The sequence below is a fragment of the Nematolebias whitei genome, chromosome 10 (assembly GCF_014905685.2).
Source record: "Nematolebias whitei isolate Nwh7 chromosome 10, NemWhi1, whole genome shotgun sequence".
Lineage (NCBI taxonomy): Eukaryota > Metazoa > Chordata > Actinopteri > Cyprinodontiformes > Rivulidae > Nematolebias > Nematolebias whitei.
The window spans coordinates 31,016,300-31,028,250 of NC_056507.1; the positions used below are offsets into that span (position 1 = coordinate 31,016,300).

Genomic DNA, 11,951 nt, shown 5'->3' on the forward strand with positions numbered 1-11,951 from the left:
CCGTCTATTTGCTGGCACCGTTCCAAACCCTCCCACTTTTAGACTTGTCCTCGGGATTGTAGCGGTAGAATGCTATGTTTTCCCTCACAGATAAAGTGCAAAGGTGCGGTAATAATTCTCCAGAGACGTACATTTATGACGCTGTTGCGAGGAAGAACCAAGTGCAGCAACATATATATATATTTTTTAACTACTTTTATGAAGTTCAGGCTTAAGCTTGAGCATTTTATACCGGCTGCTTGTATTGCTGAATTTTGATTGGTCGAGAGTTGAAATAGGCGGGACTTAAAGTCCAGCTCCTAATTTCTCATTGGACGCGAGGACAGTCTGTTTGACGAGGGGCGGTAACTGCAAGTGCCGAAAGACGTAACGCTGGGACGCAGAGCTTCTGTGCTCACTGATAAGGGAACAGGCAGAGTTAAAGTCGGAATTAAACGGATTTAAATTCCCCTTCAAGGAGCTTGTTGTCAGAATTGTCGGTTAATAGGCGTTTTCTCATCCCGGCTGTTTCAGGTAAATATCTTGCGTGTTTCTCGTTTAGTTTTTGAACAAAACGTCTTCCGGTGTGTGCAGGAATGATTGTTATGGGGTCAGATGACTGCGCAGTATGCAACAGTCCTGGGGTCAGATCAGGCTGCACACACCACATCCTGATAATATTAATCATACATGTTTAGCTGTTTGTGATGCAGCATTGGAGCCTCCAGAAAACTAGGCCACAGGACTGGTTTACACTGTATTAAATTTCAAAGTCATTATTACATAAGTCCCCTTCTAATGCTTAATTTAACCTAATAGAAGAAATGAACTCTTACCCTAAATGTATGTTATACGTTTAGTATGTATGTGATGTTTTTGTTGTGGCTGTTGATGTTTCACTCGGCTGTAGATCCATAGCCATCTGATCAGGGGGTTTGTTTGATGGAAAACAAAATATCTGGTTATATGGATTAAAAAACTTCTGTAGGTTGTTTAATGCAGCTTGTTTTATGTGTATCTAGTCCAGTGACTGGTTAAACTAATGACCCTCACTAATGAGTAAAATCTAAACATACAGCAGCAAAACAGGAAGTGGAAATTGTTTCTAACCAGAAATGGCTCTTCCCGTAGGTTCAGAGTCCAGATGGCTTCACTGCAACGTCTGAGGCTGCGCCACCCTGCAGATATCATCGTCTCCCATCTTCACACCAGCAGCCGCGCCTCAGCCAAGCAGCATTACAAGATGCTGGTCCTTGGTGGAGGAAGTGGAGGTATCACCATGAGCGCACGGATGAAGAGGCTGGTTGGAGCTGAGAATGTGGCTGTTGTGGAGCCGTCGGAGGCAAGGAGACATCATCTTCATTTACTGCATCAGTGAGGAACATTGGCAAATGGGAGAAAGTTTTTCACTGTCAGTGTTTCTTGCAGGTGCACTACTATCAGCCAATTTGGACCCTGGTTGGTGCCGGCGCTAAATCCGTGACCACTTCAGCTCGTCCCACCGCCAGCGTTATGCCGTCGGGTGTGAAATGGGTCAAATCAAAGGTTCAGGAAATAAACCCAGACAAAAACACTGTCCTTACCGACGATGGAACGGAGGTAGGTGAATTATCAAATTGTGTAATTATTGTTATTAATTTTTATTATTATTGGTAGTAGTTGACAGTCGCCCCTAACAGCTACTGCAATCACTAACGGATTGTGCAGGATCTTTTATTAAAACTTTGCCATTTAATACTGACATCAACTTTTATCTATTGGCAAGTATATCATAAACCACTGGATAGGATTTATTGAAACTTTCATTAAAAGTTTTTTCCACTTTACAGATCTCTTATGAATATTTGATTGTGGCACTTGGTTTACAACTTCATTATGAGAGAGTAAGTTCATGCTTTATATTTATTTATTTTTATGGTAAATGCACTCATTTTATCTAAATGTAGGTACAAACTGGATTCCAAAAAAGTTGGGACACTAAACAAATTGTGAATAAAAACTGAATGCAATGATGTGGAGATGGCAAATGTCAATATTTTATTCGTAATATAACATAGATGACCGATCAAAAGTTTAATCTGAGTAAATGTAACATTTTAAAGGAAAAATATGTTGATTCAAAATTTCACAGTGTCAACAAATCCCAAAAAAGTTGGGACAAGTAGCGATAAGTGGCTGGAAAAAGGAAATTGAGCATATAACGAACAGCTGGAAGACCAATTAACACTAATTAGGTCAATTGACAACATGATTGGGTATAAAAAGTGCTTCTCAGAGTGTCAGTGTCTCTCAGAAGCCAAGATGGTAAGAGGATCACCAATTCCACCATTGTTGCGCAGAAAGATAGTGCAGCAATACCAGAATGGTGTTACCCAGCGTAAAATAGCAAAGACTTTTAAGTTATCATCATCAACCGTGCATAACATCATGAAAAGATTCAGAGAATCTGGAACAATCGCTGTGCGTAAGGGTCAAGGCCGTAAAACTCTACTGGATGCTCGTGATCTCCGGGCCCTTAAACGCCACTGCACCTCAAACAGGAATGCCACTGTCAAGGAAATAACAGAATGGGCTCAGGAATACTTCCAGAAAGCATTGTCAGTGAACACAATCCACCGTGCCATCCGTCGTTGCCAGCTGAAACTCTACAGTGCAAAGAGGAAGCCATTTCTAAGCAAGCTCCACAAGCTCAGACATTTGCACTGGGCCAGGGGTCATTTAAAATGGACTGTGGCAAAATGGAAGACTGTTCTGTGGTCAGATGAGTCACGATTTGAAGTTCTTTATGGAACACTGGGACGCCATGTCATCCGGACCAGAGAGGACAAGGATAGCCCAAGTTGTTATCAACGCTCCGTTCAGAAGTCTGCATCACTGATGGTATGGGGTTGCATGAGCGCTTGTGGCATGGGCAGCTTGCATGTCTGGAAAGGCACCATTAATGCAGAGAACTATGTTCAGGTTCTAGAACAACATATGCTCCCATCTAGACGTCATCTCTTTCAGGGAAGACCCTGCATTTTTCAACACGATAATGCCAGACCACATTCTGCAGCAATCACAACATCATGGCTACGTATGAGAAGGATCCGGGTACTGAAATGGCCAGCCTGCAGTCCAGATCTTTCACCTATAGAGAACATTTGGCGCATCATAAAGAGGAAGGTGCGACAAAGAAGGCCCAAGACGATTGAACAGTTAGAGGCCTGTATTAGACATGAATGGGAGAGCATTCCTATTTCTAAACTTGAGAAACTGGTCTCCTCTGTCCCCAGACGTCTGTTGAGTGTTGTAAGAAGAAGGGGGGATACCACACAGTGGTAAAAATGGACTTGTCCCAACTTTTTTGGGATTTGTTGACGCCATGAAATTTGGAAACGACAGATGTTTCCCTTAAAATGATACATTCTCTCAGTTTAAACTTTTGATCTGTGATTTGTGTTCTATTCTGAATAAAATATTAGATGTTGGCACCTCCACATCATTGCATTCAGTTTTTATTCACAATTTGTTTAGTGTCCCAACTTTTTTGGAATCCGGTTTGTACATTTTGAGAGATGTGTTTCTCTTCACGTAGATTAAAGGGCTGCCTGAGGCTTTTGAGCATCCAAAGATCGGATCGAACTACTCTGTCCAAACTGTGGAGAAAACCTGGAAGGCTCTGCAAAACTTCAAAGAGGGCAACGCTGTGTTCACATTCCCAAATACTCCTGTGAAATGTGCTGGAGCGCCACAAAAGATCATGTACTTATCAGATGCTTATCTCAGAAAGGTATTTATTCTTTGGAACCAAATTGTTACGCAGTATAAAAAGTCGTGTGGTATTCCAACTTTCTCAAGGGTGTCCACGTTTGTGCCGTAGACCGGGAAAAGAGCAAAGGCCAATGTGATATACAACACATCACTACCTGTGCTGTTTGGGATCAAGAAATATGCTGATGCTCTGTGGGACATTGTGAAAGCTCGTGATCTACAAGTGAACCTTCGCCAGAACCTGATCGAGGTGCGGCCAGACAAGCAAGAGGCCGTGTTTGAGAACCTTGACAAACCAGGCGAGACCAAAGTGATTGAGGTAAAAGTCTTCCTGCGGCGGTGACTTTCACTTTCAGTGTGCTGTTGACTGGTTTGTTCAATGCTCTGAAACACCCCGTGGTTCTTTTGATGTGATATTATCATGATGTACTTTTTCCCATTAGTATGAGATGCTCCATGTTACACCACCGATGGGGCCCAGTTTGGTGATTAAAGGAGGTCCGCTGGCCGACGACATCGGCTGGTTGGACCTCAACAAAGACACCCTTCAGCATAACAGATATCCAAATGTGTTTGGGATTGGAGACTGCACGAGCCTTCCCACGGCCAAAACCGGCGCCGCCGTCGGTAAGTGACTGCTGCGTTTAACAAAGCTGAAAAATAAGTGCTGCATCGTTGCAGTGAGAAACGTTGGTTATGTAACGATAAGTCATGTCCTCTGGACGTATTCTTCTTTGTTGAAACGTTTCGTCAAGCCCTAACAATTGGTTGTTAATGCCCTGATGGCCGCTTGCTATAAACTGGAGGCTGAGTGATACGAGCAATAACGGTGTTGTAAGAGGGGGACAGTTGAACACGGAGGCCTCAGTTATTGCAAGTATCACTCAGCCCTCTGAATAGCAAGTGACCATTAGGGCTCTAACAATCAATTGTTAGGCTGATGGTCCTCTCCTTTACATGTGAACAACTAGTTTTGTCTGTTACCTGCAAACTGGTTGATCCACTTTGACATGGTGCTGCTAATAAGACTGAGTTTGTTGCAGCAACTCTGACTGAAGAAGTATTTTGGATTAAAGACTAAACGTTTCAACAAAGAAGAATCCGTCCAGAGGACCTGGATGATTGAGCATGCATCGGGGCATTGGTTATGAATCTTTAAAACTACTTTGCACAACCACCAGTGTACTTCGCACAGTAAAAACACAAACCACTCTTGAATGGAGTTGGCAGCAGAAGAGCAATTTGACATGATCTGACGGGCTCCGTCCTTGCACCGGTTATCTTTATCTGTGAGTGACTCTGTGATTACGTTTGACTCTGTATGGCTCATTCACATTTCCCATGGCAGTGCCATTTTCTGTGAACTGTTACCGGTTAAGAAACTCCAGTCTCCCATCCTAACCCCGCCATGTTCTCTAGATTATTATAATCATTTGTTCACATTTTAAGTTTTTTCATGAAAACAGAAAAAAGCCTAGTGTTCTGCTACCTTCCATACCAGGTATCGTCACGCTCGGAGCACGTGTTGTGATTCTCAGCTATCGTATCAATTTTTAGCACCAGATCTGTTAAACGGGCTGAGCTGAAGCCATTTTTGAGTGCTCTAATGTCCGTAAGCTGTGGTGTCCAGCTAGAATTAGTTCGTTCAGAAAGTTCTTTCACCGTTTGGCAGTAGGCAACAATTGCAAGCCTAATTTTAGAGATTTTTTAAGGTTCCTCATTTAACAGTTTGATTTCTGCAGAAAGTCTCCGTAAGGATTGGTGACCTCTGACCTGTACTAAGACTGTTCATCCTGTTTGCAAATGTGTGAAAGAAAAGAGTCTGGAGTCGTCGGCCGTCGGAACAATCAGTTTGGACAAGCAGGAGCATCTGAACATTTTGAAAGACAGAAAAGTTGTCTAACAATATATCTCCTTTAGGAAAGCCTCATCATAAATGCACTCTTCAGTTTTCATTTGTTGCATTCGTCACATGATGGAAACGCACGCTTTTGGCTGGTCGTAGATTGTAACGCTGCTGGGTCTGTCTGGTCCAAACGGTTTACATTCATTCACGGTGAAGCGTTTCTGGAATGCTGTGTATGTGTGGAAACGGCTTGTACTGAGCCCGAAACAGCTTCGCTTTTTGCTGAGTCATTGTTGAGCTGAAAGTTAACATGTCCCTCGTTACCTCACAGTGGAAAGATTTATTAACCTTCTAAAACACGGGAGTATTTCTATTTTTGGGCTTTTTTTTATCAGCTGTGAGGTGTAACACCAAACTAATCTGCACAAGAGGAGGTGTGTGAGTCCGTCATCCTGCTGGAAAATCTGTCAGAACACGCAAACACAGGAAACAGTCTAGGAACAAGGCGGGGTGGTGTGACGAGATACCGTGCGAATCCTGATTCATCGTTCACACTTTTCATACATTCTTTGAAATTTAACAACTTCTGCATCCTTTGATGTATTTTTAGCTGTTCAAATACCAAAAGGTTCTTAGTTCTAGAGGTGGTAATATGACTTTTTAAAGTATTTTATTTACATTTTATTTCAGTTCTTTCAGAAACGTCCCTTTTGAAATCTGCTCCAGTTTTATCTTTCTACGTTACTTTTACTTTAAATACCATTCAGCTGAATTTTGCTAGTCTTTTGATGATTTTAGCTTGCATTAAATCAAATTATTTTAGCTACTATTCAGTTATTTTATCTTTTATCTTCTCTACTTTTATCTTTTAGCTAGTCTTTTGACATTTTTATCTTTATCACCGTACTTGGTCCTATCCCATTAATGCTTCAGGTTTTTAGTTGGCCTCTTGCTACTTCTAGCTTTTTGCTAATAGTTTGCTGGTTAGCCTTTTGCTATTTTTTTTTTTTTATTTATTTTCCTAACCTTTTGACTAGGGCTGGGCGATATGGACCAAAATGAATATCTCGATATTTCAGTCAGTTTCTTTATTTGTCATTCGCACCACATGTGGTGGAATGAAATTGTGTACACAGGGTCCCACTTGCATCCAACAATAAAATGTAAAAAGAAAAACGGTAATAAGATCTAAGATCTAAACTAAGAAAAACGTTAACTAAAAATACGCTAAGAACTAATAAAAACAATATGCCGAACAGCAGCACGAACATGAGTCTGTGTGAGCAGATTTTTAAGATGAATTTAAGATATACAATATATATTTCAATATTTTTTTCTTTCCATAAAGTAATAAAAATATATTTCTGAGTCAAAGCTTTGTCCCAGTTGTCACACAGGCACATATAGTAAACAGCTTTAACTGTACAAAATAAATGTCTAAAAAAATCAAGTATTTACATATATTAAATAGTAAAAATTTTTAGACCTTTATTCACATATATTAAATAATAATCCACTTCAGCTGCGCTGCCTTCACAACATTAAGCGTGTGTGAAGCTGCAGGTCCGACAGACTTCAGCCTCCTTCCCTGAAACAAACCACGGTATGAAACTCATTTAGCCGTGCTGTGCCTTATGAGAGGAACAGTGAGGTGTTGCAACATTAATAAATCAACAGCTTGTATATCGCTAAAGACACGGTCCCAGTCTCAACTGTGGAACAAGACGGCTAAAGCGTTAGCCATCTTGTTAAGACGCTAAAGACTTGTTGAGCTAAACGTCTCCCGCCCACCTCCTGGAGAAACAGGAAGTGGGGAGAGCGCAGCGGAGAAGGAGGGGGGCCGCGTGGGAGAAAGAAGACAGCAGGAGGATTTTCAAGTATAGCACAATATATTATTTATAGCGATCTAGTCTCAACTTGTATCGCAAAAAAAAAATTATCTCGATATTTTTTAAATCTTGAGATATCGCCCAGCTCTACTTTTGACTCTTTCAGCTTTTACCTAGCCTCTTAATTCTTTTGGCTAACCTTTTGATACTTAAGTTTTTTCATTTATCCTTTTGTTAATTTCATCTCTTGCTACTTTTTTTTATTTTGATGATTTTTGCCTAGCATTTGGCCACTTTTAGTCAGATTGACATTTGTAGCTTTTACAAGTTTGACAATTTTAACGATCATGTCAATATTTTTACCTCTTTAGTTTTGCTTTTGTTAATGTAGCTTTTAGTGGCTACTTAATTTTTTTAAATAAAATTATTTGCTGCTTTTGGTTTTTACAACTCAGATTCAGCATTTACAGTATTTATTTATTTTTTGCAGAAATTGTTTTTTTTTCTTGTTCTACTGGATATTGTGTCAATACTGATGGACATGCTGCTTTTTTTTTAATGGAGGCTTTATCTCTGAGGCTGGGGCACAAGTATGGTTTCAGTTTCTGGTGAGAGTAGATGAACGAGCTGGTCTTATTGTCAGTGTTGCGTCATAGAGCTAAATTAATAAATTGGGCTTGAAACAACAATTTTAAAATGAATTTCTCCAGAGCAAAATGAATCAGATGCACAAAGATTTAGAGATTTCGATCTGTGCTTGATTAGATGTCCAAGTGCGATCTCAGAACGTCCACGTTCTAAAGGAGGAATCGCAGCGCAAGACGAGTTTTAGAGAAAACTTTCTGACGGATGTCTTTTAGTCGGAGGTCATGAAGGGGTCCCTTTATGCTGCACATAACATATAGGATTGAATCCCTACTCTTGGTGACCTCTCAGTATTTGGTTGAATCTGACCCTCTCTCCTGCCACAGCTGGTGCAGGTGTTGCATCACCGCCCACTGATGGTTTTGGCAGCTGATGAGCTGCACTTGGTGTTGCACAGATATTGTTTGTAACTTTTTGTTGAAATAGTTTAGGTTTTTTTCTGCTTGACTCTTTAGAAAACCTCGTGCTCTCAGCATCCCCCTTTAAAAAAAAAAAAGTGTAATGAACACACCAGGCTGTGACGTGTTTTACTCGTTTGCCTTCATTCTGTTGTTAAAAGCATAAACTCTTCACTGGTGGAGCACAGCTGAGGCTCGGTTTCAGGAATTGTTGCCCACGATTTCTTCTGTTTCAGTTCTGTAGGTCACCGGGATTTAGCAGTCAAATGCAAACGGCGTGGTAACGATCATAACCAGGCTTTGTCTTAATAGATTTTTAAAGCTCTATCAGGCAACCCAAGTACTGAAACAGTACAGACACTGGTGTGTGCCTTTTAGTATTTCAGGTGATTTTTAAATTTGCAAACACTGCTAAAAACTTTTTATTGTGGCTTATCGAGTTGTCATTTAAGAAAACGCAACAGGAAAAGGTGCATAAATGTGTTTATATTTTTAATCCTGTATTCAAATCTGGTGTAATGACTGCCAGGACTCGAACACAAAGTGGATGAGTGAGTATCCTGAGAATACTGCCGGCTCAAGGTGTTGCAGAGGGTGTTGTTTCCAGCGTCAACAGAGTTGCTGTTTTCAGCCCACAGGGAGCTGCAGAGGTGACTGTCTTATGAAAATCATCTGGAGGATGTGGGCAGGTTTTACAAAATGATGCTATTGTAGCTGTGGGTTTGTGTGTCAGCAAGTCTTTAATGTTGGGGTCATTTATATGATAAAAATCTACAAATTATTTCACATTATTATTATTATTTGACTGTAGACTTGTTAGCAGCATGATCTGCTGCGAGCCTAATTTAGAGCAGAGTGCTGCAGGTAGCACTGGCTTCTGATTGGTTGAAAGATTTTTAACGAGCTGCCCGTGTTGGGTGTTAAATTTAGCCGAAGCTGTTGTTGGAGAGCACGTCGCTGTTGGATCTTTCTTGTTCACTTTAAAGCACGTTTTCTGCAGATGTGATGCTTAAATCTCGTTCATTTCAAATCTTTTAAGTTTTGTTTGTGTCACATTGACTACAGTTCATTTACATGGAAACTTTGTAAACACTTTATCTGGGACACATTAGTTACATGGCTGGGCTATTGGCAAATGAGGTATTATGGAATCATATTATTGTGTGTCTGTTAGCACAATATCTCATAAACCAGTTGATAGATTTTTATGAAACTAGGCAAGTACTGGTAAACATTAGATACAAATAGGGTCTCCGTGCCTTAGTGTAAAAATTTGTTTTTCTCTGCAAAAAGAAGCTGAGAACTTGTTTACTGATTAATTTTTTTATTATTATAAAAGCTTTGTGTGAAAAATGCTAAAGAGATCAAACCACACCGAACGTCCGCCATTTTCAGAACCGGGAAAAAAGGAAGTGGAGACAGCCCATGTCATGTCAAGTGGCCTCCCTCCCATTTTTCTTAGAGACATGCTGCTCGCTCCCTCACTATCCATCCTTCGGTTCAAACAGCCTTATACTGCCATTCAGTGGTCAAAAAAGGTACTACATGAAAAATAAAAAAATAAGCAACATTTCTTCTTAAATTTGACAATAATTACTAATTATTGTCAAATTTCAAACAATATTATCGTTTATCGCAATAATTTCTGAGACAATTGTCCCAGTAAAATGTGTTATCGTGACAGGCCTAATACCAACTGTACGCTCAGACTCCAGGTGTGATCGTCAGTATTTGTGTCTCGATGCCGGCGTAATGATGAGCGCGTTTGTTTTCCTCAGAGTCGTGACGGGCCAACCTGAACATCCTCGCGGTTAATTTCAGTAACAGAATGTGAATCTGTTGAATTAAACTACTCCTCTGTCTCTCTCTCTTCTTATTTTTTAGCTGCACAGTCGGCAGTCCTGCACAGAACGATCAGCAAGATACTGAAAAACCAGAAGCCTGATAAGAAGGTAGTTGCGCAACAAATGTTAACGTTCCATCTTTCATAAATACACATACGTTGTGTTTTTGTTCGTAGTACGACGGGTACACCTCCTGTCCGCTGGTCACGAGCTACAACACGGTCATCCTGGCAGAATTTGACTACAACGGACAACCGCTGGAAACTTTCCCCATCAACCAGGCCAAAGAGAGAAGATTAATGTACTACATGAAGGCTGACGTGATGCCCCAGCTCTACTGGCACGGGCTTCTCCGGTACGTATACAGTTCAAATACTTGATTTGTATTTTCATATCTGCCGCTACAGTAATCTTGTTCATCAGGGGCCTGTGGGGCGGTCCGGGGCCGTACAGGAAGATCTTTCACCTTGGGATGAAGTAAAACCGTCCCGTCAGCTTGTACGTCGAGATTTTCCTGAAACTACTGGATGGACCTCGTCCATGTGATGGCTGAAAGAACGGACGCTCACATGTGATTCTGTGATCTTTGTCATAATACAGGGTAAAAGAGACAAAAATATCTGTCTAAAACAGGTGTGTGAAAGATGCTGAAATAAAAATAATGAGTAGTCTCTACGTGCTAACAGGTGAATCTTCTGGATTGTTTTCTTTTATTTTGGACGGCTCATTAAATGGGAAGTAACAAGTGGTTTGTTTTCACTAACAGGTTAAAATGAAGCTGGAAATATGCATGAAACTCGTTTAGTTTCTCATTACTGGGTACAAAATGCACATTTTTATGGTTCAGATGTGAACTGACACTTTAGTTCATAACCGCCATGCATTGAATTTGTAAATTATTGAGGATTTGCACATTTTTTTCTTTGTGTTGCAAAATCACGCCAGTTGTTGCTACAAGATACTGTCAGGATCCCCAACTCCATCTTTTAATGTTTAATGTATCAAAGAAGTGTGAATGTCCAAAGGATTTAACTTTGTTTGTGCAGTCGGCAATTGTGAGTCTATTTTTATCTGACAGTGATTCGTGCAACTAAATATTCTGTAAGAGTTGATTTTTGGAGTTTCTTAACCACGAACATGCAAAAACTACCACAAGTGCTTTATTTTACATTCATGCATCAGTGTCCATCATGTTTTCTACACCGATTAATTTTTTCTTCAGACACAACTGTTGTTATAACATCTCAAGGACTCTGAAGAGAGCGCTGAATTCATTGTAAATAAAATATCTTTTACAATTAAATCAATAAAAATACGTTCTACAAAGCTTTTGTTGCCTTTTTCTACAGGTACATGTAAGATGGTATGTACAACTGCAGTTCAAAATAAATGTGGTGCTTCTCATTCTATTATTTTACATCATGGATTATTATAGTCGTCAAAAGGCAAAGACGGCAGACCAACACCTTCTGATGTGGACTGTTGATGGACAAACACTTCTCGTGTTAGAAATGACCTTCGAGCGAGACACTTGATGTCCTGATGTGAACGTGTACCTCTAGGAGGCTAAACTTCTACTTGAATTATCAGAGTGTTGGTGTTGATTCAGTTTCCAGGATGTTGAAAAGACATAAATTTTGGACAGTCCAGTTCAGAC

General features: G+C 40.4%; 1 protein-coding gene across 1 annotated transcript; it reads left to right on the plus strand.

The window, feature by feature from the left end:
* The first annotated feature begins 362 nt into the window (after window positions 1-362).
* Window positions 363-11,540, plus strand: sqor (sulfide quinone oxidoreductase). The gene is made up of 10 exons (XM_037683591.1): window positions 363-513; window positions 1,111-1,321; window positions 1,408-1,578; window positions 1,809-1,862; window positions 3,557-3,751; window positions 3,842-4,051; window positions 4,176-4,359; window positions 10,335-10,402; window positions 10,471-10,649; window positions 10,718-11,540. The coding sequence occupies exons 2-10, from the start codon at window positions 1,124-1,126 to the stop codon at window positions 10,773-10,775; spliced, it is 1,317 nt and encodes a 438-aa protein (XP_037539519.1). The 5' UTR covers window positions 363-513; window positions 1,111-1,123; the 3' UTR covers window positions 10,776-11,540.
* The last annotated feature ends 411 nt before the right edge of the window (window positions 11,541-11,951 follow it).